Raw genomic sequence first — 26,978 nt, forward strand, 5'->3', positions numbered from 1 at the left:
TTTTTTTAATTTTTTTTTTATTTTTCAACAAATAATATCCTTTCCTGGTCTTGAGGGTAGACTTTATGAGAGCCACCCCCGCTTGCCCAGACTTGCAGCTCTGTGCTGTCATTTGTCCTTTCAGCCTACAGGCTAGAGTGAGGCTCCTGAATGTCATTTGTAAAATCAGAGGGCAGCGTGGACCACTGGTTCCCAAGCAGCATTTCCTGGGGTTTCACTGAGATCCCTAAGGTGCAGAGAAGTAAGGGGGATCTTCCCAGGTGAGCTGTGTGCACCGCCTCTGGAGAAGCCTGGCCCAGGTACACTCTAGGCAAGCAGGCAGGCAGGATCCAGAGTGCAGGGTGAACAGGCACAGCATCTCACTCAAAGCTCCCTATACCTACCCCTTTCCAGGCCCCAGTTCCAAGTTCCGCCATGCTCAGGGCACTGTCCTGCATCGAGACAGCCACATCACCAACCTCAAGGGGCTTAATCTCACCACACCTGGTGAGAGTGATGGCTTCTGTGCCAACCAGCTGCGTGTGGCTGTGCCTCTGCTGGGCAGTGGTGGGCAGGTGGCTGTGCTTGAGGTAAGTGATCCTGCCCAACCAGGGCTGCCCCTCAGTTCCTGCAGTGGCAAGGACATTAGGAGCCTTAGCTAATCACAGGACCTCATAAGCACAGATCATGTATCAAACACCTACCAGCAAACCCAGGAGTCTTCCCAGCTGCCCCATGTAGCAGGTGCTTCTTATTCCCATTTTTCAGATGAGGGTGAAGAAGCATAGAGAGGTTTTAGTGACCTGCCCAGGTCACACAGCTGCATAAGTGGAGCTGGTTTCAGACCACCTGAGCCTGGAGCCTGAGCTCTTTCCATTACCCTGCGCTGTCACCCCCTCACTTTATGGGACTTCCCAGCTGGCACAAGGTTTAGTGACTCAAACCAGAGGTGGCTAAAGTAGAGAGGTTGGGTCACTCAGCAGTGGGGACATCTGCAGAGGGTGGGGGTCCTGGCACCCTACAATTCCTGGGACTAACGCTTGTGTGGGTCTCATGGGCCATGGTTGGGGGCACCTACAGTTGAAGAAGCCTGGCCGACTGCCTGACACCACACTGCCCACGCTGCAGAACAAGGCAGCAGTGACTGATCTGACTTGGGACCCCTTTGACCCCCACCGCCTCGCTGTGGGTAAGTAGACTGGGTGCCTGGCTTGAGAGTCCCAGGTCCTGAGTGGGGCAAGAGAACTGAGGCTGGGGTCTGAGGCCCAACGGTGAGAAGCTATTGGTCTCTTTCTACAGCTGGAGAGGATGCCCGTATCCGACTGTGGCGCGTGCCCCCAGGGGGTCTGAATGCTGTGCTCACCACACCAGAGGCTGTGCTCACAGGTCAGAAGGGCCTGGGATGGGACTTGGTGAGGTAGTTGCTTCAAGGAGCTTAGTGTCACCTCACAGCCCTCCCCCAGGCCACACAGAGAAGATCTACTCTCTGCGCTTCCACCCACTGGCAGCCAATGTGCTGGCCTCCTCTTCCTATGACCTCACCATCCGAATCTGGAACCTGAAGGCTGGAGCCGAGCAGCTGAGGCTGCAGGGCCACCAAGACCAGGTAAGACAACTGTGTAGGCAGGGACAGCCATGAGGTGAGAATCTTCCACTCATGTCCTCACCTGTTTCCAGATCTTTGGCTTAGCTTGGAGTCCTGATGGGCAGCAGCTGGCCACTGTCTGCAAGGATGGATATGTACGGGCCTATGAACCCAGGAGAGGCCCCAAACCCCTACAGGTGAGCAACTATGGACTGGAAGTGGCTCACGGGCCCAGCTTGGGGGACCTAGGTTAAGATTCACATGTTGGGGGCCAGGGAGATGGCTCAGTAGAATAAGCACTTCCCTGGCAAGTGCAAGGGCCTGAGTTCAATCCCTAGTTCTGGAAAAAAAAAAAAGATTCACATATTGTATCTCAACAGGAAGGTCCTGGCCCTGAGGGAGGTCGTGGAGCCCGCATTGTCTGGGTGTGCAATGGTTGCTGTCTTCTGGTGTCTGGCTTCGACAGGTGAGAACTCAGGGACAACCATCCCAAGGCTTCAGAAGCTGCCTAAGTCCCCTTTCCTAAAGTCACAGATACCTGTGAGGCCTGCAAAACCAGTTCCTACCCCTCACTTACTGAATGGTTGGGTAGGGTTGGGTGGTAGGTAGAAGGATGGATAAGGGGATAGATGGATGAGTACATGGATGAGTAGGTAAGTGAACAGATGGACTGGTAAGTGGATGAGAGGGAGGGATAGGGAGGAAAATGAGATAATGGGGGATCCCAAGAGAGCCAAGCCCAGGAGGCTTGGCCTGTTGGGGACCAAGTGTATCACAGGAAGCAAAAAAAAAAAAAAAAAAACAGACAAGTTAGAAAGACCCAGAAGATGGTCCAAGATGCACTTTAGAAGAGGATCAGGAAGGGCCTCCAAAGGGAAGTGTCATCTGAGCTGGGCCATGTAGGGGCTGCTGACCAAGACCTGGAGGAAAAGGCCAGAAAGCTCTTGAACCCAGAGGCAGTCAGAGGAGCAGTGTGAAGGGAAGAAACCAGACGAGGGTCAGCCCCTTGCTTGGGCCCTGGGGCCTAATCTGGAGGAGTGCTGAGGCGGAATGGCAGGTTAACACGCTGCTATCCTAGACAGGCCATTTCTTAGGGTTGGACTCGGCTCTCCCATTGCTCAGTGGGCCTCAGGCTCCGCAGCCCAGAAAGGATGGGGTCCCTGTGGTGGCTTCTGCCTTCCCCCTGGCCTCTCCAGCCCTGAGGTCCTTCTGCCCTGACCCTCTGGCAGTCGAAGTGAGCGCCAGCTGTTGCTGTACATGGCTGATGCCTTGGCAAGTGGCCCCTTAGCAGTACTGGGCCTCGATGTGGCACCATCCACCCTGCTGCCCAGCTACGACCCTGACACCAGCCTGGTGCTCCTCACAGGCAAGGTGAGCTGGGCCAGGAGGCCTGGGTGAGGGGAGGGGCTGGTGAAGTTGCTTCACCATCACCTTCCCACCCTCTCCTCCATCCCCCAGGGTGACACCCGTGTGTTTTTATATGAGCTGCTTCCTGAGGCCCCTTTCTTCCTGGAGTGCAACAGCTTCACTTCACCTGATCCACACAAGGTAAGGCTGCCCTGATGACTGAGCCTTCTGTCTCCATGTGGCATCACAGGGCTCCTCTTCCCTCTGGTGGCCATTAGGGGAATTGCAGGAGCCTGGGCTATTCTGGCCACTATTGTGCCCCTTGTGGCCAGCTGGTTATGAAATTAGGAATTTTGAGAGCTAGTTATGTTTATCATTAAAAAGGAGCTGGGCATGGTGATATACCCTTGTAACCACAGCTACTTCGGAGGATGAGGCAGGAGAATTGCAAGTTCAAGTGGTGATGGTAGGAGTTTGCACTCTGTGCAAACAGTTCAAGGCTACATATCAGTCCCCTTCTGAGAGCTACTTGTACACATTATCCATATGCTACTGTCCAGGGATAGGCCATGGTCCTGGCGATATTATTATTATTGTGTTATTATTGTTGTTGTTTTAAAATATCTTAAATTTTTAATTCTTTAGAGGTTTTGTACAGGGTTTATAGGACCTCACTACACAGATCAGACCTGTAGTAATCCTTCCTGTTTTTCAATCTCCCAAATGCTGGGATTACAGGTGCATGCCACCATGCGCAGCCTCAGTCCCATCTCAGTATGCCCCAGGGGCAGGGCTGGCATGGCAAGCTGGGGGTCAAACCCCTGGCCCTTGCATCTGCCTAAGCAGGTGCTTTAATCTGCTGAGCTATGTGGCCGGCCCTACTAGATCACTTTTGATTTAGAAAACTGTAGAAAGACAGTAATATACAATGTATTAACTACTGTAAACGCCCTACTAACCTGTTTTAAAACTATTTCATTGCTATTTTATCTTTTTCTCACTAAAATGAGTAAAAATTTTTTAAAAAGAAATAACTGCCACAAGTGAACACCAGGTGGTGGCATGTGTCAATTTTCCACAGAGTCCTGCTGTGCAGGATGTCTGAATGCACTGCACAGGGTCTCTGCTCACACTTGCTGGAATCATTTGTGGGAGATTTTAGTCCACAGGTCGCTTTTCCCCGTATTTCTGTGTAAACTCTTCAGCATTCTTACAGAATTTTTTACGGTCCTTGGAGTATTCTTCAGCTAGGTCAGCCCGGAGCGGGTGTTCAGGCTGGGGGTCATTCACCAGTGCTATGAGGGACTGGATTACTTGGTCGGTCTTCTTCACTGGCTTCCAGTTCTCAGGACTAATTACTGGCAGACAGACTTGCCCTTTTTCATCATTGTTTGGGTGATCTTTGTTTTAAATGTGATCTTCAGTGATTTGAATGGATACTCTGCTGGAAAGTTGATTTCAATTCTAAAGGCCACCTTATCACATGGAGGATTGTCAGGAACAATAAGCTCTTGCCAAGTCAATAAATTAGCTTCACTATGGATGTTACAGCAGTTTTTCATTCCACATTTGTAGATCTCTTCAAGTTTCTTCATCAGCCTCTTTCTAGCCATCATCTTGGATCTGGTGCTGCTGCTTTCCCAGAATGCATTCTATTATTGTCTTTTTGAGATAGGATCTTGCTATGCAGTTCAGGCTGGCTTTGAGCTCACTTTATAGCCCAGTCTTGTCTCAGACTTGCAATGATCCATCTGCCTCAGCCTCCTGAGTGCTCTGATTACAGGTGCCCACACCTGGCCTATTTGGTTTTTTGAGATAGGGTCACCAGTATATAGTTCAGGTTGGTCTTAAACTCACTGTGTAATCCAGGCTAGCCTCACACTCGTGACAATCCTCCTGCCTCTGCCTCTTGAGTGCTCAGACTACCGGTGTGTGCCACCACCCACACCCAGCAAGTCTTTGCGGTCTTAAGTAAGGATGCTCTGTGCACAGTCAGAAGCTCCTGGCTGTAACTTCTCCTTCCTCATTCTCCCCTAGGGCTTCATCCTCCTGCCCAAGACTGAGTGTGACGTGCGGGAAGTGGAGTTTGCCCGGTGCCTGCGGCTACGCCAAACCTCTCTAGAGCCTGTTGCTTTCCGCCTGCCCCGAGTGAGGGTGAGATTGGGTCCAAGGACTCCAGTGTTTAGTTCCCATTTTCAGCCCTTGACAGAGACTTCATTTTCTCTCTGGTTCTGCCCCCAGACCTCTTTGCTCGCTATTCTTTGTGACACCTGTTTCCTTATTCTAATTTTCTTTTCTTTTTCTTTCTTTCTTTTTTTTTTTTTGTATCAGGGATTAAACTCGGGACCTTGCGCTTGCCAGGCAGGCGCTTAAGCCACTGAGCTATCTCCCCAGCACACCTGCTTCCTTATTCTTTTTTTTATTTTTTATTTTTTTTATTTTACCTGCTTCCTTATTCTGCAGAAATTCACAAAACTCATACAAATCGCCGCATGTATGAGGTTATACACCAGATCTTGATATGAGGGTGCCCTGCCATTTGGTCCACATCTCAGAATAACTCCCTTTACCGTTACAGAAAGAGTTCTTCCAGGATGACGTGTTCCCGCACACAGCTGTGAGCTGGGAGCCTGTGCTCAGTGCCGAGGCCTGGCTGGGAGGCACTAATGGACAACCCCAGCTACTCAGCTTGCAGCCTCCTGACATGATCCCAGGTGGAATACAGGGCTGGGTATGGAGAGGAAACAAGGGAGTTTGGGCAGGGCTGGAGGAGGGGGCAGACAGCCCAACTCCAGTCCTTTCTTCCTGCTGGTGCACTGAGATTTTGAACTTGGAAGGAGGATGGAGGGCCATGTCTCCAGATCATCTCTGAGCCTCTGGAGAGTAGGAACTGTGATCTGTGTTTCCATTCAAGACTCCACCCCCAATAAATATACTCAGCATACCGGCTGCTACCCAGGGCAAACCTCCTAAACAGAGGGTTCAGTAGCTGTTAATGCCTTCTTGGGTTTCTGCCAGGGAGTCCCCTAGGCGTGGCACTGAGCAGTTCTCACCCAGGGAACTGTCTGATGCCTATCCTTGCTCCATCCCAGTGAGCCAAGCTCCTCGAGAAACCCCTGTCCGGCGAGCCCCATCCTCAATGCAGTTCCTGGAAGAGAAGTCCGACCAACAAAAGAAGGAAGAGGTAGGCACAGGAGAGCTTCCCTTGTGTCTTGGCTGTGGTTGGTTGTCCTTCAGGCCTGTAGCTGCAACCCAGATCTTCTCATGGGGAGAACTTCTAGGTCCCTGCATATGCTGTTCCCAGGGCACACCAAGCCAGGTAGGGCAGGGAGAGGTCCCAACTTGGAGAGGTCCCAACTTGGACAGGCCTTACACAACCAAAGCTGGAGTTTAGGGACCAAAGTGTGTTAGGGACCCTGCAGTGCATTTGAGGTAGTGTACATAGACAGGTGGCACCTGACAGAGGCACTGTGCCACAGTCTCTGTCTCTATTTGTTCTTTTGCTCTACTGGGGATTGAACCCAGGGCCTTGCAAATGCTGTGTAAGCATTCTACCTACTAAGCTACCTCATTTAAAGTTTTAATTTTGCCAGGCATGGTAGCACATGCCTAGCACTAGGAAAGCTAAGGCAGGGGGCTTACCTCAAATTCAAGGCCAGCCTAAACAATACAGCAAGACCCTGTCTCAAAACACTATCCCAAAAATATAATAATAAATTTTTTAAACTGCTGAGACAGTCTTTTTTAGTAGCCTGGGGTAGCCCTATCTTGTGATTCTTCTACCTCAGCCTCCCAAATAGCTGAAATTAGGGCCAGAGATATAGCTCAGCAGCATAGCGCCTACCTGGCAAGCTCGAGGTCATGAGTTCGATTCCTGGGATTATAGGTATGTGTCAGGGTGCCCACTGTCTCAGTCCTTGTGGTCTTTTCAGTGAAAACCCATCAACTTTGGCAGGGTTTTACTTGAAAAAACTTTTCAAAGCATCATGAAGTTTTATAACTATGGGGGTCTGATGGTTTGGAGGTCAGTGAGTCCTGCTCCTTTCAGTTCTTCTCCTGCCTAAACTTTGTAGCTACTGAATGCCATGGTAGCAAAGCTGGGAAACCGAGAAGACCCACTGCCCCAGGACTCCTTTGAAGGGGTGGATGAGGATGAATGGGTGAGTGAAAGGAAAATGGACTCAGCCTCTCTAGCTGGCAGCACTGCCTCTCCAGTGCACACTGCAGCATGTGTCCCCTCCCTCCCTAGGCCTCTTAACAGCTTCCTACTTCTTGGTTTATCACCCTAGGACTAGCCTACCCACCAGTCACCTCTGGCCACAGCTGTTGCTGCCACCTCCTAGAACCACCTTGTACCTCTGCATACCTCACATCTCTCCAAACTGGAAGACACCTCTCTGGCTCTGGCACACTCCATCCCAGAAGCCCTGGTTTCCTGTGGGCTTTGGGCACTTTGGTGGCCGCTGGGCCCACTTGAAATTCCTGAGATTGTCTGCACCTCTGCTTTCTCTAGGACCAGCTGCTTCTCCTCAACTGCCTGCTAGCATGTGAATGGGGTAGAGAGGGGTCAGAAGCATGTCCCTGGGCAGGCCCTGGGCTCTCTGTCTCTCCTGCTCTTTCTACTGACCCCAGCCAATCCCAGCCTTGACTGGTTTTGTCCAGCACTTTAAGTTACTATATGCCAACAAATCTTACCTGTTGCCCAGTTCAGAGACAAGAGCATGGGGAGCTGGCCCCTCACTGAGTCATTTGAAGCAGCTCCAGCCTCAGAGGCTTGGGACCATTTGCTCTCCTTCCCAGGCTTGATGCCTGGAAAAGGGGCCTTAGCAAACTGATTGCCCAGTTGGTGCAATGTTAGCTCCACAGGAACCAACCAGCCTGCACACACCCTGGATGTTTGCAGCAATTAAACTTTTCTAAGTTGGCCACTTTCTGCGTCCTCTGGTCTTTGACTGAAAAGAAGGTGAGGATAGGAGGAATATGAGAGAGGGGTTAGGCCCTGTGCTTCCAGTCCCAGCCTTATTTTGCTTTTAAGGCTTTTTAGATGCAGGCTGCTAGGACTTCATTTCACTCAGCACTCAGGAGCCCAGCAACAGCTTAGATGTCCTAGCCTACTGTAATGAACAGGAGAGCAGGTCTTTCAGGGAGCTTAAAGGTTTTTTGTTTTTTTAAAAAAAGAAGGAAAGGTTTATTTAGCTCTCAGTTACTGGAAGTTTCAGTCCATACTCAGCTAGGTCCAAGACAGAGTGGCACATGGCAGAGAGCAACCTTTTATGGTGGCAGCAAAGAGTAAATAGAAGCTTAAGTTTAATATAACTTTGTTGCCTAAGAGAACCCCAGACTATCTTCGGGAAAGCACAGTGTTAAGAGAATCATTGAGGGGCAGACGAGATAGCTCAGTGGACTAAGTGCCTGCTTAGGCAAGCTCAGGGACCAGGGTTTGATCACAGCACCACAGCCCATGCCAGACTTCCCCCACCTCACCCCCTACCCCGGGCATGCTGAGCTGGCCACGAAGACCAGGCATGGTGGCACATACCTGTAATCCCAGTGCTGGGGGAGGCTGAAAACAGGAAGATCACTACAAGTCCAAGCTGCATAGTGAGGCCCTGTACCAAATGAGTGAGAGGAGCCAGCCAGCCATTGAGAAGAAAAAACTAGTGAAAGGATGTGATTTAGATGCGGGGGCATGCCAGGAGATGGTGGCACATACCTGTTTTCCCAGCACTCAGGAGGCTGAGGCAAGAGGATTGATACAAGTTTGAGGCCGGTCTGAAAGTTACATAGCGAGTTCAAGGCCAGGCTGATTACATTAAAAAGACCCTGTCACAAAGAATAACAGCAACAACAACAAAAAGATACAGGGGTAATCCAGGGTGTTCAAGGATCTGAGAAGGTGACTCATTTAATTTGAGAGCTAAGACCTGAAGGAGCCAGCCAGAGAGAGCCTGGAGAAGAATGGTTTAGACAAAAGGTTTTGTTTTTTTTTAAAAAAAAAACCTAGATGGTTGTGACAATTGCACAGCTCTGTGAATATACTAGAAGGCACTGAATTATGGACTTTAAAAAAGTGAGCTGAGAGCTGGGTGTGATGGTGCATGCCTAAAATCCCAGCATTCAGGAGGCTGAGGCAGGAATATTGCTGTGAGTTGAAGACCAGCCTAGGCTACACAGGGAAACCCTGTGTCAACAAGACAAATAAATAAAATTTTGAGCCAAATTGTGTGTGAATTCTATCTCAAAAGGACTGTTACTGGGGCTGGAGAGATGGCTCAGTGGTCTAAAGCACCTACTTGGAGCTAGCTTGGCAAAGCATCAGGGACCGCGGTTCAATCCCCCAGCACCACATGCCAGCCAGCCCCGCCCCCTGGTGGGCTGAGCTGGCCACACACACACCTCTCTCTCTCTCTCTCTCTCTCTCTCTCTCTCTCTCTCTCTCTCTCTCTAATAAATAAAAAATAAATAAAATGAATAAATAAATAAATAAAAAAGATTCCTGTATTTAAAAAAAAAAAGGACTGTTACTAAAAACATATGAAGCTGGCTATGGTGGCTGAAGCCTATTCCAGACCAGTCAGGGCTACATAACTGCTTTGAAACTACCCTGAACTATACAGTGAGACTATCTTAACACAAACACAAAACCGGGCATGGGGGTACAGACCTATAATCAATTCCAAGATTGGGGTGGTGTGCTGAGGCATGAGAATCATTTCAAATTCGAGACCAGCCTGGGCTATAAAGTGAACTCAAGGCCTGCCTGAGCTACAAGTGAGACCCTATCTCAAAAAGATCAAAACAAAAAACAAAACCCCAAAAGAATGGAGGGTATGTTACAGCACAGTGAGAGGAGTCTCGTAGACATTCATGAGTGTCATCTGAGGGCAGATTTGGAGGGAAAAAACGGAGCCTCCGGTATCTCCATAGGCAGAATCCCATTTTGAAGTTCCTTGTTTTCTTAAAATTCTGGAGAATTTGGCATCCCACTCTATACTGTGTCAATTTTATATAATGTTTTGGTCCTAAGTATTTTAGAGAAATGCAGGGAATAAATAGCACCACTTTTTTTTTTTTTAATATTTATTTATTTATTTATTTATTTATTTATTTATTTATTTATTTTGTGTGTATGTGGCCAGCTCAGCCCACCAGGGGGCGGGGCTGGCTGGCATGTGGTGCTGGGGGATTGAACCGCCGTCCCTGGGCTTTGCTAAGCTTGTTCTAAGTAGGTGCTTTAGACCACTGAGCCATCTCACCAGCCCCAATAGCACCACTTTTGACCCACTTGCAATAATCCCCACTTTTTGGGCAATTGCTCAACAGCCAGGATCTAGGTCCGCCCTACGCAGGCCTAGTAGGCGGCTGACCTAAGGCAAGCTCCGCCCCGCGTACGTCAAAGCTGGCGCCGGTTCCCGGGCCCTTGACGGCGCGCATGCTCACGCAGGCGCTGTCTGGCGCTTTTCTTAACCTCTGAGCTGCGGACCGCCATTGAGCCGGGTCAGGGGCTCCAGAAATTTCGACCCCGTGTTCCTGAGGCACAGCAGTCACCATGGTGAGGCCTGAGGCGGGTACTAACTCGGGAGGGAGAAGCCGGAAGGACAACAGGGCGGCGAGTTCCGAGCCCCAGCTAGGCGGAAAGAACTGTGCTCCCGTCTCATGCGTACCACACGGCGGAGTCCGGGGGCGTCGCAGCGCGGCGGAAGCCGGCGGGCAGAGGGGCTGCAACCTGTGGCCCGGCGCTGCGGGCCTGGAGTGCGGGGCTTGTGTGGCGGACCGGAAGCGCCCGCTCGGTGTGCCCAGCCTCTGAGAATGAGCCACCCTGGGCAGCGGGGGGTGGAAGATAGGAAGTCCTCGAGCCTTGGGGCTCAGCGCAGCCCCAGGGGTTCGCCGGTTAGTGTCTCCGTTTTACAGTCGACTACCCGGTGAAATAGTAGACCTGGTATTGAACTGGTTCCCAGGCCTGGGGAAGATAGCATTTCTGCTGTACTGTGGTCCCCGAGAGCCAGTCCACAAACCTGTGTGCTGGCCGGTTAACTGGGAACCTTTAGAAAGGCATGGGTTGCTGGGAGCGGTAGCACACGCCTGTATTCCCAGCAATCTGTGAAGCTGAGGCTGTCGAGACCACCTTGAACTACATAGAGACCCTGTCCAGGGTTGGGAAAGCAGGTCTGGGAGGCTGAGGCACGAGGCTCGAGAGCTTGAGCCCGGTTTGGGCAACTCAGCGATTTAGCCAAATCCGGTCTCAAAATTAATAAAAAATTTAAAAGGCAGGTCCTTGAGCACGATTTGTGGAGGCCCTATATATGTTACCCAAATTATTTTGATTCAGTCGGTTTGGGACTCTCCTAATTTATGAGGAGAATGAAGTAGAAATTAGGTATTTACAAGTTCCAGGCCTTGAGAGGAGGCTTTGTGCAGATTCTCATTGAATTCATAATGGAGACATACTATCCTTGACCCCATTTTACACATAAGGAACCTAAAGCTAGAATTTGACTCTTCCAAGGTCATTTTTTCCATAAGTCAGAGACAGTTTTGAGCCCAGGTCTTTGTGTCCCCAGGCTACGTTTGCCACCACTTTACTCCTGTCTTGTGGTTATTTATTGAGGATCTACAGTGATCTTTTACAGAACTGGCTCCTTCATTTGTATTCCCTCATTGAACTCTGAGCCTCCGCCAGCCAAGGCCAGATAAAATGTGGCCCTGGCAGAATTTGTATTCTAAAAGAGAAGATAAGTGAATTGGTAAAATAAAATTAAATTAAAATTAATGACAGTGTGTTAATATGAAAAGAGAGTAAGTACTACAGGGAGGACGGACCTTATTTCATGTGGGGTCGGGCTTTTAGGTCCCAGATACCTTATGATTCTTTCTTTCAACTTTCTGCAAAGCTTTATTCTAAAGAGGCTCTGTTCTTAGCAGCTGCCTTCCTCATCGTGGCCAGCACATTGCTCAGCTCCTCACACTTCCTCTTGGCACGGATGTGCATCCCCAACCTTTTCTTGATGAACTTGGGGGCACGCTTGTCCTTGGAGACCTTGAGCAGCTCCATGGCACATTGCTTGTAGGGGGCGAAGCCGCACACCTTCTGGATCATGTCCTGCATGAGCTTGATGTGTTTGGTGAGGCGTCTGCAGTAGCGGCTGTGCCTTGGTTTGAGCACATTGTTAGTCACCTTGTGGTCCTTTGTTGAGGCCCACAGCCATGGGATAGCATAGGGCCATGGCTACTGTTCTTCAATGGTTGCTGTGGTGGAAGTACCTTATAGTACTTTAAAAAAAAAAACAAAAAGGCTAAGAAGCCTGGTATAAGCAGCCTTACTTGGTGACACAAGATTCTAAAAGTTACCTCAGTTTTGTTTTGTTTGTTCATTTTATTTATTTTTTTAAGGGAAAGGTTTACAGGGTGTCCAGGGTTTCACTACTAGTGATCCGCCTGTTTACAGTCTCCCAAGAGCTGGGATTACAGGCATGCACCACCATGCCTAGTCTCAATTGCCATGTCAGTGCGCCCTTGGGGCGGGGCTGGCATGGCAGGCCTGGGGATCAAACCCCTGGCCCCTGCTCCTGCTTGTAGGTGCTTTAATCCACTGAGCTATTTGGCTGGCCCAGAAGCCTCAATTTTGTAATTCTAGTCACTTCTCTAGTAGCAGGAGCTCTGCTAGTGAAGAACTGGTGAAAGGGCAGTATGTTGAGCCAAGACCTCAAGGATCTTAGGTCTTGACAGTGTCAGGTTGGGATGGGGAATTTGAAGTTAAAGAACTCAACAGCAAAAGCATTGTGAAGTATTCAGTATGGAGGAAAAAAGTAAGTAGAGGGAATATGGAGAGGTTGAAATGCCAGGCTGAGGTGTTGGCTGAATCTGCACATAGCTGTAGAGAACTGTGTACTTTGGAGCTCCTAGAGGCTTTCAAGTTAGGGGTTAGGAAGCATTTGGAAGCCCTGTCTGAGGACAGAGTTTCTGAGACTACAGTTTTGGGTAAAGCAGAGCTCAGAGGGGCTGGTTATTCTTTTTTTTTTTTTACATTTATTTATTTATTTATTTATTTATTTATTTGGTATAGGATCTTGCTACACAGCTCGGACTCATAGTGATCCCCCTGTCTCCGCCTCCCCAGTGCTGGGATTACAGGCGTGTGCCACCATGCCAGGTTTTGCAGGCTGACACAGCATGTAATACCAGGGATTCAACCCAGATTCTTGTACTTACCAAGCAGGTGCTTAGACCACTAATATTATCTTCACCAGCTGCTATGTGTGTGTTCTCAATAACTGATTTGTTTGAGTACATGATGGGGGCCTGCTGTGCAGGCCAGTGCTAGGGCCCTAGGAACCCTAAGACAGATGTCACAGTTGTTGTCCTGACTTCTTTCCTCTTTAACTGTAATGCCAGCAGCTGTTTGCAGGTGCCCTCAGTGACCAAGCTTCTATCTTTTTTTTTTTTTTTTTTTTTTTTTTGCGGAATCAGGGATTGAACTCAGGCCCTAGCACTTGCCAGGGAAGCGCTTATTCCACTGAGTTATCTCCCCGGCCCCGACCAGGCTTCTATCTAGTCTCAATGAATTCTTGAAAAGGATGTATCTCAGTGATAGTCTGTGCATCAGCCTGAGGGCCTGCAGTTCTGTTTTGAAGGAACACTATTCCACACAGGTCTAATGGAAAGTGGGACTTGTTCCTTCCTTTTTTGTCATCACCCCACTCAGTGTCTTGCTATGTACTGGAGGCTGGCCTTGAACTCACTACATAGTGCAAGTATGTCCTGAAACTTTAAAATCTTCCTGCTTCTGCCTCCCGACTAGTAGGATTATAGGCATCATCACCACATCTGTCTCCTTTATGTTGTTTTATTTTTGGTTTTTGATACGAGGGGGTCTCAATATGTAGTTCAGGCTGACCTCAAACTTGCTATGTAGGCCAGGGTGGACTCCAACTTGAGATACTCCTGTTTTAGTCTCCCACATCTCAGGATTATAGGTGTGTGCCACCCGCACTTGCTTTTTGTTCCCTATGTTCCTGTCTCAGCCTCCCAAGTGCTAGAATTACAGGCATGTGCCACCATGCCTGGCTTCTGTTCTTGATATACTTTTTTTTTAAAGTGATAAGTGTGGATGCCCCCTAGGGCTATTTTTGTCCTTTACCCCAGCTGTGGATTTGGGTGCTGTACTGTGTCAAGTTGCTCCTCAGACAATAAATGAATGTGTGTGCTACCCATAGTGAGTCCAGAGTTGGAGTCCTGTCACCACATGGGCTTGTTGCTCTCTCTTGGAATCTTCAAGTCTGAGTATCAGTCAGTTAACTGGGGTGCAAGGGGTCTCCTGGGTGTGTCACCTTACCTGGTGCTGTTTTGGTCACTTGTGGCTACAGCAGGCAGATCTCTGCTCCCTGCAAGCATTGCCTGACTCATAGCCAGTCCTTGGGGAAATACTTGGGTTCATGTAGGTGGGTAAGAGGTTTGGTTGTCCAATCGCCAGACCAGTATTACCAAAGAGAATCTGGTCTGGAAACAAAGCTGTTCTGAGGTTGTCATAAAAGCTGCTTGGTTTTACATCTCAAGTGCCTTACCTCCCATACCAAAGCAGTTTTCAGGTAAGAAAATTGAGGTTCAGAAAGGTGGGGTAGTTTGCCCAGGGCAGTATAACTAATGAGGAACACAGCTAGGATTTCAGTTTGGATCAGCATCATTCCCTGCTTTCCTTTTCTGCTTCCAAATTCTCCAGGGAATAAAACTTTATTTTCCAACCTTTACCCTTGAGGAATCAAAGGGACTGACTATATCAGATGAGTCCTGGGTGTGGTGGTGAACAGCTGTAATCCCAACACTTGGGAGGCTAAAGCAGGACAAATGCCTCAAATTGGAGGCCAGTTTGAGCGACATAAGTGAATTAAAGGCCAGCCTGTCCTATACAATGAGACGGGGGGGGGGGGGAGTGCTGTGTTATTAAGTTCTGTCCGGCACCTTATACTCATTAATTTCTGTGACCGCTGTATTGTCTACATTTTACAAGTAAGAGAATGGGCTCAGGGGTTGAGAACTTATCTTGGGCCTCACACTCAGGATTTGCAAACAGGGAATCCCAGTGCCTTCCCGTGTAACTGCTATGCTGCACTGCCCATACAGCTGCTGAAACTTTGGGGGTCAGGCCTGCCTTCCCCATAGCCAGGTAGCTATGGACAGTGGAACCACAGGCTACCATGTCACTTTGGCTTAATATGAGCAGGGGTGATTGAAGAAGTTCCCAGTTATAGTGTCAGTTGGGAGTTTTCTTTCTTTCTCTCTCTCTCTCTCTCTCTCTCTCTCTCTCTCTCTCTCTCTCTTTTTTTTTTGGTACTGGGAATCAAACGCAGGCCCTGTGTTTGTCAGGCAGGAGCTTATGCCACTGAGCTATCCCCCCACTCAAGCAGACTTTAAAAATTGTTTTGTTTTTATTTATATTTTCTTTTTTAATTTATTTAGTACAGGGTCTCACTATGCAGCTCAGACTCATAGTGATCCTCCTGTCTCAGTCTCCCTAGCAGTGGGATTACAGCCATGTGTCACCACGTCTGGTTTTGATGGCCAGCACGGCACGCCTTGGGTCATGGGTCCAGCATCACATGTGATACCAGGAATCAGACTGGGTCCTTGCACTTTCCAGGCAGGTGCTTAGACTGCTGAGCTATCTCCCTAGCCCTGTTTTGTTTTTTAGTGCTAGGGACCTTGCATGTTGAGCAAGTGCTTTGCCACTAAGCTATACTCTCTGTCCTCAGCCATAGTTCTTTCTATAAATATCCTATTTGGAGACAGGATTTTGCTAAATTGTCCAGGCTGGACTCAGACTTTTGATCCTCCTGCCTCAGCATCCGAGTGCTGGGATTACAAGCATGCATCACCACACTGGGCAACACCTCAAATTCATTGTGTGCATGGGGGGCTGGCTCTACTCACCCAAGTAGTGGGGCTGTTGCAGCATGTGGTGTTGGGGATTGAACCACGGTCCCTGAGTGCTTTGCCTAAACTTGCCTAACCAGGCACTTTAGACCACTGACCTATCTCACCGGCCCTTTCTTTTTTTGGTTCTGGGAATTCAACTCAGGACTTTGTACTTGCCAGGCAGGCACTGTGCCTCTGAGCTATATCCCAGGCCTGCACCTCAATTCTTTTTTTCCTCGAATGCCTTCAGAGCACTTTTGGCCAGAGGGAGAGTGGTGAGGTTCGAACTCCAGGAACCTGAGGCTGACAGCTTTGTGGAAGCAGCCACTTAAAAGACTGAGCTAGGGCCAGGCCCCTATGCACCTCAATTCTTAACATGCATTATTTAGCAGTAGTCATCAGTTTCAACAGAAAAAGCAAGCCAGTGATTACAAGGCCATGTGTGATATGTCGCAGTAGAGAGACAGGCTTTTGGTTTAAGGTAAGGTTAATCAGGAAAACCCTCCAGAGTCACTGATGGCCTGTCAGAGAGGACCAGGAAATCTCAGCCTCCTGTCCCACTTGGGAGTGGCTTCAGGCAAGGAGGGCAGAATTAGGTAAAGTTACCTAGTAAGCAAGTGCCTGTCACTCCTTACATTTGCAACATAGCTGGCTTCAGTCCCTCCCCAACTTTGATTACAAAACTCCAGGTGTGCTTTCTAGTGTGAAATCCAGGGTTCATGAAATCTCCAGGGCTTGTGAAATCTCCACCTACTTATAAAATGGAAATCCACTTCTGTTTATTCATTCCCCTAATGGCCTATAATCACATTCTGCCTGTTAGGGGAGGGCAGGGTTTTGGGAGCCAAAGGAGCCCAGTTCTACTAGAGTCTGGATTCCACTGGAATCTGACAGCCCCTCCTTGACCTCTGAGTTGGGTTCCTGATACTGGTCAGTTTGCTTAGTTACCTCTCTCCAAGCCCCAGGATCCTGTGGAGGCAGCAGTCTGTGGATGACTTTGCACAAGTCTGGGTTACCCTCCCCATTCCCTTGAGTACCAGCCTTGTGTCCTCAGGTTGATCACCAACCCCTTGGGGTTACTGAGATTAAATGACACAAACAGTAGGACATGTTTGCAGCACCTGGCGCACAAGCTGAGTCAATACTTATTGACTAGGGGCTGGGGAGATGGCTCAATAGAATAAGCACTTTCTTGGTAAGTGCAAGGGCCTGAGTTCAATCCCTGGTTCCACCAAAAAAAAAAAAAAAAAAATACTGACACAGGAATTCTAACTACAGGGATGTACAAGCAGAAAAGTAAAATGAATATGTTTCAGTGCCCTCTGTGCTTCTATTTATATCCTTTCACGGACATGAGATCAATTTTTTTTTTTTTTCTTAGTACTAGGGATAGTACCCAGGGCCTTTGCTCTAAACTATAGTCTCAACTCTTTTATTTTGAGACAGTCTCTCCCTATGTAGCCCAGGCTGGCCTTGAACTCAGCAGTTCTGGGTCAGCTTCTTGTTTACTGGGATTATTTTTTATTTTGAGACAGTCTTGCTATGTTGTCTAGGCCAGGCTTGAATTTAAGAATTCTGCTTCAGCCTCCCAGGAGTTACAGGATTGCAGGTCTACACCACAGGTATCTTGGCTCCCAAGATGCCCTCCCCCTTTTTAATATTATGAAACAGAGTCCTGCTATGTTGACCGGTCTGTGCTCCATCTTTTTTTTTTTTTTTTTTTTTTGCGGTACCAGGGATTGAACTTGGCCTTACACTTGCCAGGCAAGCACTTATTCTGCTGAGCTATCTCCCCAGCCCCTGTGCTCCATCTTGAGGTTCTCCTGCCTTAGTCTCCCAGAGAATCATGTTTTATACATGCTATCTATGTGTTCTCTATTTCACAAAAAAAATCTGTATTTTTTTTTTTCATGTCATCTGCCTGTTTTGTCTACTCTCCTGTCAGCCCAGGCTATTGACTGCTCCCTAGATGTCCCTTATATTTTTCCTCCAATTCCTGTGCCTAGAAAGCCCTAATATACTCTTACAATTCTGTCTTCACATTAGAACCCAGCCCAGGAAAAGTACAATCTTTTTCCCAGTACCTATTTCCTGTTCCTAAGTGCTCCCTCTTGTTGACTGTACTTCTGGTCTCATCTTAGACAAAAACTCCCTGGGTGCCCACATGGGATAGTGAGTCAAATGTTGAAGGTCTCTGTATAACCTCACTGCTGCAGCCAATTTCCCTGCCAGCCTATGTGGGTCTGTGGCCAACTAGGAGGGCAGAGACCAGGTTCTGTATGTCTTTGTTCTCAAATGCTGAGCAGAGAGTATTATAGACATAGGACGTAAACCAGTGTTTGAATGACTTGGCTGAACCAGTGGCTGAGGAGATAAACTAACTGCACTGTTCCCAATCCCTGAGCCCTTAGTGCTTGTCTAAATACCCTCCTGTGAGCTTCTAGCTCCTATAAGTGGAGACTGTCTTGCTCTAAGTGAATTCTAATTTTGTTGCGTTGACTGGAATGGACTCCAAGTACAGGACTTGAATAGTCTGGGGAAAAGTTACACCTCTGGTGAAATGGAGGCTAGACAAGACAATCTCAGAAGCACAAAAAGAGCTATTTGAGGCCTTAGGGTGCAAAATGACTGTCCTGCCTGCCAGGCTACAGTATTTGTAAGTTATACTCTCTATATGCAGCCACATTGTCTTGGCTCTTTTGCCTTTCCTGAAGGCCATAGGACTATCCTAACTCTGGGAACTCCAGAGACTATATGAACCCCTCCTCCCAGCTGAAGCTTTTTCTTTATATCAGGGCCCCTTGGCCTGTGTCTGTAGTCAGTGCCTCATACCTTCAGTGCACCAGCTTCCTTGCCACTTGGCAGCCATCTGTAGGGTGGGTACTACCTTTCCAGGCCCTGGGAAGGCAGCCTGCTGACCAGGTGCCTGCTCTGCCCACAGGCCAAGTACCTGGCCCAGATCATTGTGATGGGCGCACAGGTGGTGGGTAGAGCCTTTGCTCGAGCCTTGCGGCAGGAATTTGCAGGTAAGCTTGGGCTTGTTTCTCCCTGGACTGGGAGCTCCTGCTCAGGTCAGATTTCTCCCAAGGGCTGGGCTGGTTGTGAGTGCTGGAATCCATCTGTGGGCTGGGGTGTGTGTGGCTTAGGCAGTTTGGGGTACTTCTCCACTGCTAGGGGGCACTGTCCAGTTTTTAAAACTTTCTCAGGTAAGGGGACCAGCAAGATAGCTCAGCAGTCTAAAGCACCTGCTTAGGTAAGCTTAGGCAGGTGCAGGGTTCCGAGGTTTGATCCCTGTCACCACATGCCATGCCAGCCCTGCCCTTGGCAAAAAAAAAACTGCATCAGATAAATTCATTGACACATGAGCATCAGGGGCAGGAGTTGGCAGTTGGCTCACCTGGCTACCTGTTTTCTTAGGGCATTGCCATACCCTCTGGCTGCTTGCAAAAAAAATACAGGTTATTTGGCTGCAAAGTTAAAATATTTACTATCTGACCTTTTAGGGGAAGTTTGGCTCCGGACTTTAAGGTCATTGAAAGGGAAGCAGTCAACCAAGGCAGTCTGCTTTGGTAGTCTGGATATCTGCTGTACAGCCAAGTACTGGCCAAGCTGTTGCTCTCCACTTGCCCTTAACTTCACTTTGTCTGGTCCCCATACTAACTTAAATTTGCTGTGCTCTGGGGAAAAAGAGGTACAAGGTCATCTTGTGGTCTAGATTGGGGACCATGAGCCGGGTGTTTTTATTATGTTTTGAGACAAGGTCTCACTTCATAGTGCAGGCTTATCCTTGAATTCACTGTAGGCCAGGCTGGCCTGGAACCCATCAGTTTTCCTTCCTCAGCCTTACAAGTGCTGGGATTACAGGTCTGTGCCACCGCCCCATTAAGGAGCCAGGATTTATGGTCAGATCTTGCCCTACTCAACCAGTGGGGCATATCTGTCCTCATCCCCCAGCCCATCCCCCCAAAAAAAGCCACTACTAGAGAAGAACTTCTCCTGCCCACTTTTGTTCCTATGTGTCTTTTCTATGCCACCCACTTGGAAGTCCCAGGGGGCACTCTGGGCCTCTGAGAACAGAGTGGTCACCTGCATGTCCAAACAGCTAGCCGGGCAGCAGCTGACGCTCGGGGCCGTGCAGGACACCAGTCTGCAGCTGCATCCAACCTCTCTGGCCTCAGCCTCCAGGAGGCCCAGCAGATTCTCAACATCTCCAAGCTGAATGCAGAGGAGATCCAAAAGGTAAGGTCACCAGACTGGCTCCTAAAGTTGGGGGTGGAGGGTGGCTGGCAAAAGTGGGTGTGTATAGAGGCTCTGACTGCAGCCATCGGAGATTCCCACTTGAAGGAGGCAGTGTTGCTTAAATTTTAGACCCAACTAGGGCAGTTGCAAAGACATGGGGCAATTGGGAGTAGCTGAGCTCATCCCTTCTGCATGTACCAGTCCTGTCTCTGACCCTCAGCAGTCACAGCAGCTTCTAGAGTTATGTGGTGTGGCATGTGGGATGTAGCAGGCCACAGAGCTTTACTTCCTCATTAGCTTTCCCTGATATTTTACCTCAAGATTGTAAACATGCTCACCATCTCCTTTCTGCCACAGAACTATGAACACTTATTTAAAGTGAATGATAAGTCCGTGGGTGGCTCCTTCTACTTGCAGTCAAAGGTGAGTACTAATTCTCCAAGAAAGTAAGCTGTGGGGGGGCCTGCCCCTTAGCTCAGTTCTTTAAGTGGCTGCTTCAACCAAGCAGTCAGGCTCAGGTTGCTGTGGTTCAATCCCCACAACTCAAGCCAGCCAAACCTGCCCTGAAGGCATTTGGAGCAAAAAAAAAAAAAAAAAAAAGGAAAGCAAGCTGTGAACTTCTACTTTACTTGGGCCCCTCATTTCCAGGCACAGCAGCTGGCATATAGCAGTTTGGCCCTTACAAACTACCACTCCTGTGGCTCCCCCAGTTCCACAGTGCCCAGGTGAGGCATCAGGAGCAGCCACTGATAGTGACCTCCCCTCCAGCTGCAGAAGTGCAGATGCTCAATGCTGGGCTCTTCTGGAAAAAGGGCTGTCCACAGACTGCTCCTCACCCTGAGACACTAATATATATATATATATATATATATATATATATATATATATATATAAATTTTTTTAATGTATTTGGGGTTCCACTACGCAGTTTAGACTGGTAGTGATCTTGTTTCAGCCTCCCCAGCATTGGGATTACAGGTGTGTGCTACTACACGTGGTCTTGGCCATCTCAGCGTGCCCAGGGGCAGGGCCAGTGCCAGTGTGGCATGTGGTTCCAGGCATCAAACCTGGACCTTGTTCTTTCCCTGAGCAGGTGCTTAGTCCTCTGAGCTATCTTGCCAGCCTGACACTGCTGTACTTGATCTTAGCCAAAAGGCCTAGAAGCAATCCCCTAAGACGTTGCTAAAGGAAAGGAAGTGTTCATAACTCACTCCTGTCCTCTAAGGAGGGAAGGGAAAAGGCCAGCCATGCAGGCAAGGAACAAAGGGCAGAGGCTGTGCCAGAGCTTGATCTCCTGATTCCCCCAGGTCGTCCGTGCAAAGGAGCGCCTGGATGAGGAACTCAAAATCCAGGCCCAGGAGGACAGAGAAAAAAGTCAGATGCCTAAAACATGACTGTTCATCTTCCCCTATATCCCAACCCACTGCCTCTTAATTTATAGCTCAGTAATAAATGTCTTTCCTGCATTTCTCCTGTGCGTGTATCCTAATTCTAGAAGGTAGCTTGCTCTTTCTGCTGTTGTAGGGATTGTAGGACTATGCTGGGATGGGAGGCAGAAACCACTGGTAGCCTAAAGGGTGGGTGAAGATAGGGCTGACAAATGGCCGATGTGTGAGACAGAGCCCATCACAAAACTGCTCCCCCAATGCCTGGCTCATTCCTCTATCCTGGTACGTGAAAATCCAGTTGTCATCTTCAGGTGTTCTCCCTCCCTTCAGGGTAAAGGAGCCCCTGGCCAGAACTTCCTGGGCTGGGCTTGACTCTGGCATCATGATGACCTGGGCAGAATGCTCAGCATCCAGTTCACTGGACTGAGGTGCCACTTAACCATTCATGACAGGCAGTGGCACTTGCAATGTGCTTAGCCCAGAATCTTCTGCCTCTGCTCTTGACACCTATCCCCTCCTAAGCACTCCTGCTCACAGGTAGAGAGTAGCACCTGCAGGGTCGAGGAGAAACACCCTGGTTGGGGTTTTTGATGCTATAGTTGGAGGATCCCACAGCCAGTTGTAGGATGGGGTGGTCTAGAATCAAGACAGCCCAGCTCCAGTCACATCCATGACACGGAAACCATCTTCACAATTCACTTTTATTGTTTCTTTATAAACTTCCTCTCACATGGAGGAATATATTGTTATAGTCATTAGCTTATCTTTTTTTTTTTTTTTTAAACTCTATGCTAACAGCAATGGAGCCAAGAGGAGGAAAAACATAAGCTACAATAGAAAGGCACTTAGAACCTGTTAAAATACTGATATCCTGGAATGTGCAACAACAAACTGACAACAAAAAGTTCACCGGCCCTTCCAAGCCTGGTCTATCACAGAATCACATGCTGAGCTAATGTCACCTTCCAGTGCCCTGTTCCTCTGCTCCTGGGCTTGAGTCTCAAGCCCATAATCCCCCAGCGAGGGACTTAAGGCCTGGGACTCTGACAGGGATTTGGGGGTGGGTGTGTACTTGGGTCCTGGATAGGCCCCAAAGAAAGGAGACCAGCTCCTTCCTGTTTCCTCACAGCCCCTTCAAGGGGCAGAGCTAACATGGCCAGAGCTCCTAGGCCCAACAGCCAGGCAGGCCAGATCAGGGTGACCCCTCTGGGGCAGAAGGGCAGTCCAGCAAAAAGTAGGGTCAGCAGAGCTACTCAGAGGAACTTAAGAGCTGAGGACCTACCTCACTGTCATCTGGCAGCTCTTTTGTTCTGGAAATAAGAGAAGTAGAAGGGCTTGACCACTCTGCAGTCTAGTGACAGTGCTGGCCTAGAAACCAGAGCTCCCAACTGCTGGCAGAGGGAACAGCAAGGGGCCAGTGGTGGTGGTTTGCAGCAGGGCCCAGGTTCCTGGGATTGGTTTGTGGGTGGGCCTGTGGAGCACATGTCTCCAGCATCTTTCACTTATTCTGGCCCCTGCAGAAGAGCTAGACCCTATTCAGAGTAGCACACAAATCCTAAGGGAGCTAGAAGTGGAAGGGACATATCTCTAGGAAAAGAGCTCAGCTGGGAAAAACTAAAGGAAAGAATGCTGTCCTAAGTCAGGTTCCTTCCTCTAGCCAGCTCTTTCCCAACAGAGGGGCCAGGCAATGATATTCTTGATGACCTATCCTCCCGTAAGCCCAGAGCCTTTAGTCTATAGCCTCTAGATATCTCTTCAGGCCCTCCCTGGCATGCCATGATTTGGTACTCCCAAGACTTGGAGTTACCTCCCAGCCTGGGGTGGCTCAGCCAGTCTCCCCTCTCCAAGTGCTGGACCAATGCCCTGCAGGCTTCTATAGGGTGACATTCTTCAGGCTAGGTCTAGCTGGGTTGAGGAAAATGGAGCCCAGGTTGGGCCAGAGGGCTACATGTGTTGGATCTACTTCCCATGCTTCCAGTGTGCCCAAAAGACAGGAAGAGGTCCAGGTGCAGGGACAGGTGAGTGGTCAGCTATCCCTTCTTAATGCAGCCTACCTTCCTTCCATCAGTGCTGATTTAGGCTGGGCAATGGGTGGCAGCAGCTGACCAAGCAGGCCTCCTTTCTCCAGTAGTCAGGGAGGCACCTTGTCACAGGGGTAGGTAGGGAGAATGCAGTGTCTTCCTGTGGCTTAGCTGGGCCTGCGTCTATCTTGCTCTCCCTCCAGAGGGTTGGGCTAGAGGGAAAGGGGTCAAGAAGCTGCGGTAGGGGCTAAGTGAGCCTTGGTGGGGTTGGGACCTCTGATCCTTGGGGACTCCTTTCTTATGACTCACATGAAGGAAGTGGTAAGGGAACCTGACAGCAGCAGGCAGGGTAGATGCTACCCTATACACCTGACTGCTGGGACTTGGGCAGCAGTCTCTGCTGGCCATTGGGTAAAACAAGGAAGGTGACCTGCACAGGTCAGCCACAAGACAAAGGAGGCACCAGGGTAGGAGAACAGGGTGGCTTGAGGGGGAGGATGGGCAGAGGGGGGCCTCACAGAAACTATAGGACAAGAGGCCAGAAGTGAGGCCTCAGCACCCAAGAGCGCAGCTCTCGTTGGATGGCAAGTCCAGGTCCTCACTTGAGAGCTGGAAAGCCAGCAGTGACCTTGTAGCACCATGCCTACTGCCCCTTCATCTGAGGCTGCAGCTGCCTGGGAAGCACAGACCACCAGGCCCCAGGGCAATGGAACATTATTGCTGTTTCGCAGAAGGGTTTCTGTTTGTCAGGGCAGAGGCCTGGAGTTGCTGGCTGTACTGCATAGCTGGTAGGCAGTCAGGCTCAGTTCACCACAGCTGGTTTGAGCAGCACAGAGCCTGGTGGGATGACCACCCAGCCAGAGGTTAGTGCCTCTGGACTGTTGGCTGCTGAACTGACTCCTGTGGACAGGTCCAACACAGTGCCCGGCAGCAGGGAGAGTCCATCAGGGCTTGGCCGGGAGCGACTGCTCTCCGTCCTTTCAAGGGGAGTCTTACGGCCCTCCATACCCAGGGCCCGGGCAGGTACCAACCCATGACCCTTCTCCCCCTCAGCCTTGCCGCCAGCGGAGCCAGCGAGGAGGGAGACCACAGGCAGGCCCAGTCCACCAGCTCCAAAAGGGGATGGCAACAGTGGGTTCTTGGCCAGATTGAGGGGCAGGACAGGGCTCGGCAGCCCAGGGCCCATGCCCCCTCCACCTCCACCACCCCCACCATTGCCACAAGCCAGGGCACTGAGGTCAAGGGGACCTGGGGCCAGGGGCAGGGGCAAGCCTGGTAGACTGGGACCTCCAAAGAGGGCAGCAGGATTGGGAATAATGATCTGGGCCCCACTGACATAGGGGCCATTGTCGGGAGCAGGTAGTGGTGGTTTAGGGGGTGGGCGCAGCTGTAGGAGCTCCTGCTGCTCATGGGACACAAAGTGTCCATGGGCTTTGATGTGCTTGCGTAGTGAACTGGGGTCCGTGTAGCGCTTATGGCAGCCTGGCATCTTGCAGTAGTAGGGCTTGTCCACATAGTGGGTGCGAGTGTGCTTGAAGCGATCACTCGAGTTGGAGTAGCGCTTGTTGCAGCCCTCATAGGGGCAGATGTAGGGTTTCTCACCTGCAGGGGGAGGTCATGTGAGGGGTCTTATCTCCCTACTCTCACACTGTCCACCCCCCTCCCACCCTCAATCACCTAGAGTATTTGTTATCTGACTGGGGGTATGCCTAGCACCTGACCCAAGATAGGACCTAGGTAGGGACAGCAAGAAGAACCTAATGTGGTTAAGCCATAGCTCTCTACTATGTCCTTACTATGCACTCTGCAGTCCCTTCGCTATGGACTGGGTGAATTTCACTGGACAGAACTTGACCTTAGAGATGATAATAGGTGTTGACCAAAAAAATACAATGAAGATTAAAGCGCCAGGGCCAGGGAGATGGCTCAGTGGAATAAGCGCTTCCCTGGCAAGCACAAGGGCCTGAGTTCAATCCCTGGTTCCGCAAGAAAAAAAAAAAAAGATTAAAGCTCCGCAGGCTGAGCCTACGTTCAATCCCCAGGCTTGTTGTGCTGGCCCTACCCCCAGGGCACAATTGAGACTGGGCTGGTGGTGCAGTAAACAGGAGAATCACTACTAGTCCTATTTAGTAGTGAGACCCTAAACACCCTGTAAACCCTTCCCTAAAATACACACACACACACACCAAAAAAAAAAAGTCATATTGCCACTAATCCTCATCAGACTATACTCCCCCTTACCTCAAACACACTTATCCCATTGTTTTTGCTACTTCTTGAAGAAGTTCTGGAAGACTTCTTGGTTTTATTTTGGAGGGGATATCAGGAATCAGACTTAGGACCTTGTGCTTGCCAGGCAAGCACTCATGCTGCTGAGGTATATCCCCGCAGATAACTTCTTTCATGAGTATCTTTAGTTGTGCTGTTGTTCCTATTTCAGTGTGTTGAACTGATTCAAAACATCTACCTTTCACCATCATTTTGACTTTGGAGAAAAGCCAGAAGCACATGGTGCCACATCCAATGTCTAAGGTGGATCAAAACACAGACATGTTTTTCTAAGTCTGCCTTACTGCTGGATGGTGCTCAGCAGGGGCATTTACTGTATTTTTGACTGCAAGGTCTCACTACATAGCTTGGACTCATAGTGATCCTCCTGTTTTCAGACTCCCCAGCATTGGGATTACATGCCACGTTGGTGGCCGGCTCAGCACACCTATGAGCGGGGCCAGTGCAGTATGTGGTGTTGGGGATTGAACCCTGGTCACTGGGCTTGGCCTAAGCAGGTGTTTTGTTCACTGAGCTATCTCACTGGCCCTTGACTACACTCTTAAAGACCTTCCCAAAAGAGGCCTTCAGCTGGATGCAAAAAGAAAAAAAAATGACTTCCACAACTGCTTCAAACAGTGGCAGGGATGGGATAAAAGCAAGGAAGAGTATTTTGAGGAGAGTATAATGAGAGTATATCTTTTACTGTAGTAATTTTATTTTACTCATTCATGTATTTATTTTTTCTCTGTATTTTAGGGAAGGGTCTACAGGGTGTTCAGGGTCTCACTACTAGATCAGACTCACAATGATTCTCCTTTTTACAGTCTCCCAAGTGCTGGGATTGCAGGCGCCTGCCACCACATCCAGTCTCAATTGCCATCTCAGCTCACTCCGGGGACAGGGCTGGCACAGCAGGTCTGGGAATCAAACTCCTGGCTCCTGAGCCTGCTTGCAGCTGCTTTAATCCTCTGAGCTATTTGGCCAGCCTTATTTATTTTGACACAGGGTCTCCCTGTGTAGTCCAGGCTGCCCTTGAACTCACTATATGGGCCAGGTTAGCCTCAAACTTGTGGTGATCCTCCTCTTTTGGGCTCCCAAATGCTGGGATTACAGGCATATATACGGCACCTAGCTGTGCTGTATGTGCTGTAAGGGGCTGGGGAGATAGCTCAGTGGCATAAGTGCCTGCCTGGCAAGCACAAGGTCCTGAGTTCAATCCCTGGGACTGCAAAAAAAAAA

At 49.5% G+C, this 26,978-nt stretch overlaps 3 protein-coding genes and 1 pseudogene across 4 annotated transcripts in view; 2 read left to right on the forward strand and 2 right to left on the reverse strand.

The window, feature by feature from the left end:
* Positions 1 to 7,839, forward strand: part of Coro7 (coronin 7) — a 77,251-nt gene extending 69,412 nt beyond the window's left edge. The window contains exons 16-28 of one of the 2 annotated variants that reach the window (XM_023711772.1): positions 394 to 569; positions 1,060 to 1,168; positions 1,279 to 1,365; positions 1,443 to 1,585; positions 1,657 to 1,761; positions 1,945 to 2,030; positions 2,794 to 2,935; positions 3,023 to 3,112; positions 4,949 to 5,065; positions 5,490 to 5,625; positions 6,004 to 6,095; positions 6,985 to 7,071; positions 7,425 to 7,839. In XM_023711772.1, coding sequence (XP_023567540.1) covers positions 394 to 569; positions 1,060 to 1,168; positions 1,279 to 1,365; positions 1,443 to 1,585; positions 1,657 to 1,761; positions 1,945 to 2,030; positions 2,794 to 2,935; positions 3,023 to 3,112; positions 4,949 to 5,065; positions 5,490 to 5,625; positions 6,004 to 6,095; positions 6,985 to 7,071; positions 7,425 to 7,559 — 1,505 coding nt within the window. In that variant the 3' untranslated portion in view covers positions 7,560 to 7,839. Of the gene's footprint in view, positions 1 to 393; positions 570 to 1,059; positions 1,169 to 1,278; positions 1,366 to 1,442; positions 1,586 to 1,656; positions 1,762 to 1,944; positions 2,031 to 2,793; positions 2,936 to 3,022; positions 3,113 to 4,948; positions 5,066 to 5,489; positions 5,626 to 6,003; positions 6,096 to 6,984; positions 7,072 to 7,200 lie in introns of both variants that reach the window. The other variant, XM_023711773.1, reaches the window with a different exon arrangement.
* Positions 4,070 to 4,527, reverse strand: LOC101569549 (annotated as a pseudogene).
* Positions 7,840 to 10,322: 2,483 nt separating the features above from the next.
* On the forward strand, positions 10,323 to 21,527 carry Pam16 (presequence translocase associated motor 16). Its single transcript, XM_023711774.1, has 5 exons — positions 10,323 to 10,463; positions 18,762 to 18,846; positions 19,923 to 20,059; positions 20,417 to 20,482; positions 21,367 to 21,527. The coding sequence occupies exons 1-5, from the start codon at positions 10,461 to 10,463 to the stop codon at positions 21,451 to 21,453; spliced, it is 378 nt and encodes a 125-aa protein (XP_023567542.1). The 5' UTR covers positions 10,323 to 10,460; the 3' UTR covers positions 21,454 to 21,527.
* A 602-nt stretch (positions 21,528 to 22,129) lies between these two features.
* Positions 22,130 to 26,978, reverse strand: part of Glis2 (GLIS family zinc finger 2) — a 22,636-nt gene continuing 17,787 nt past the window's right edge. The window contains exon 7 of the mRNA XM_004627814.2: positions 22,130 to 25,070. Within this exon, the coding sequence (XP_004627871.1) occupies positions 24,271 to 25,070 (800 nt within the window). The 3' untranslated portion in view covers positions 22,130 to 24,270. The remainder of the gene's footprint in view (positions 25,071 to 26,978) is intronic.

Source organism: Octodon degus, unplaced genomic scaffold (assembly GCF_000260255.1).
Source record: "Octodon degus isolate 3935 unplaced genomic scaffold, OctDeg1.0 scaffold00021, whole genome shotgun sequence".
NCBI lineage: Eukaryota > Metazoa > Chordata > Mammalia > Rodentia > Octodontidae > Octodon > Octodon degus.

What these genes read in the sequence shown, in the direction of transcription:
- Pam16 (XM_023711774.1), top strand. An exon ending in ATGCAGAGGAGATCCAAAAG is followed by an intron (nt 20,060 to 20,416) that starts GTAAGGTCACCA and finishes TTTCTGCCACAG; the next exon opens with AACTATGAACACTTATTTAA. An exon ending in CCTTCTACTTGCAGTCAAAG is followed by an intron (nt 20,483 to 21,366) that starts GTGAGTACTAAT and finishes TGATTCCCCCAG; the next exon opens with GTCGTCCGTGCAAAGGAGCG.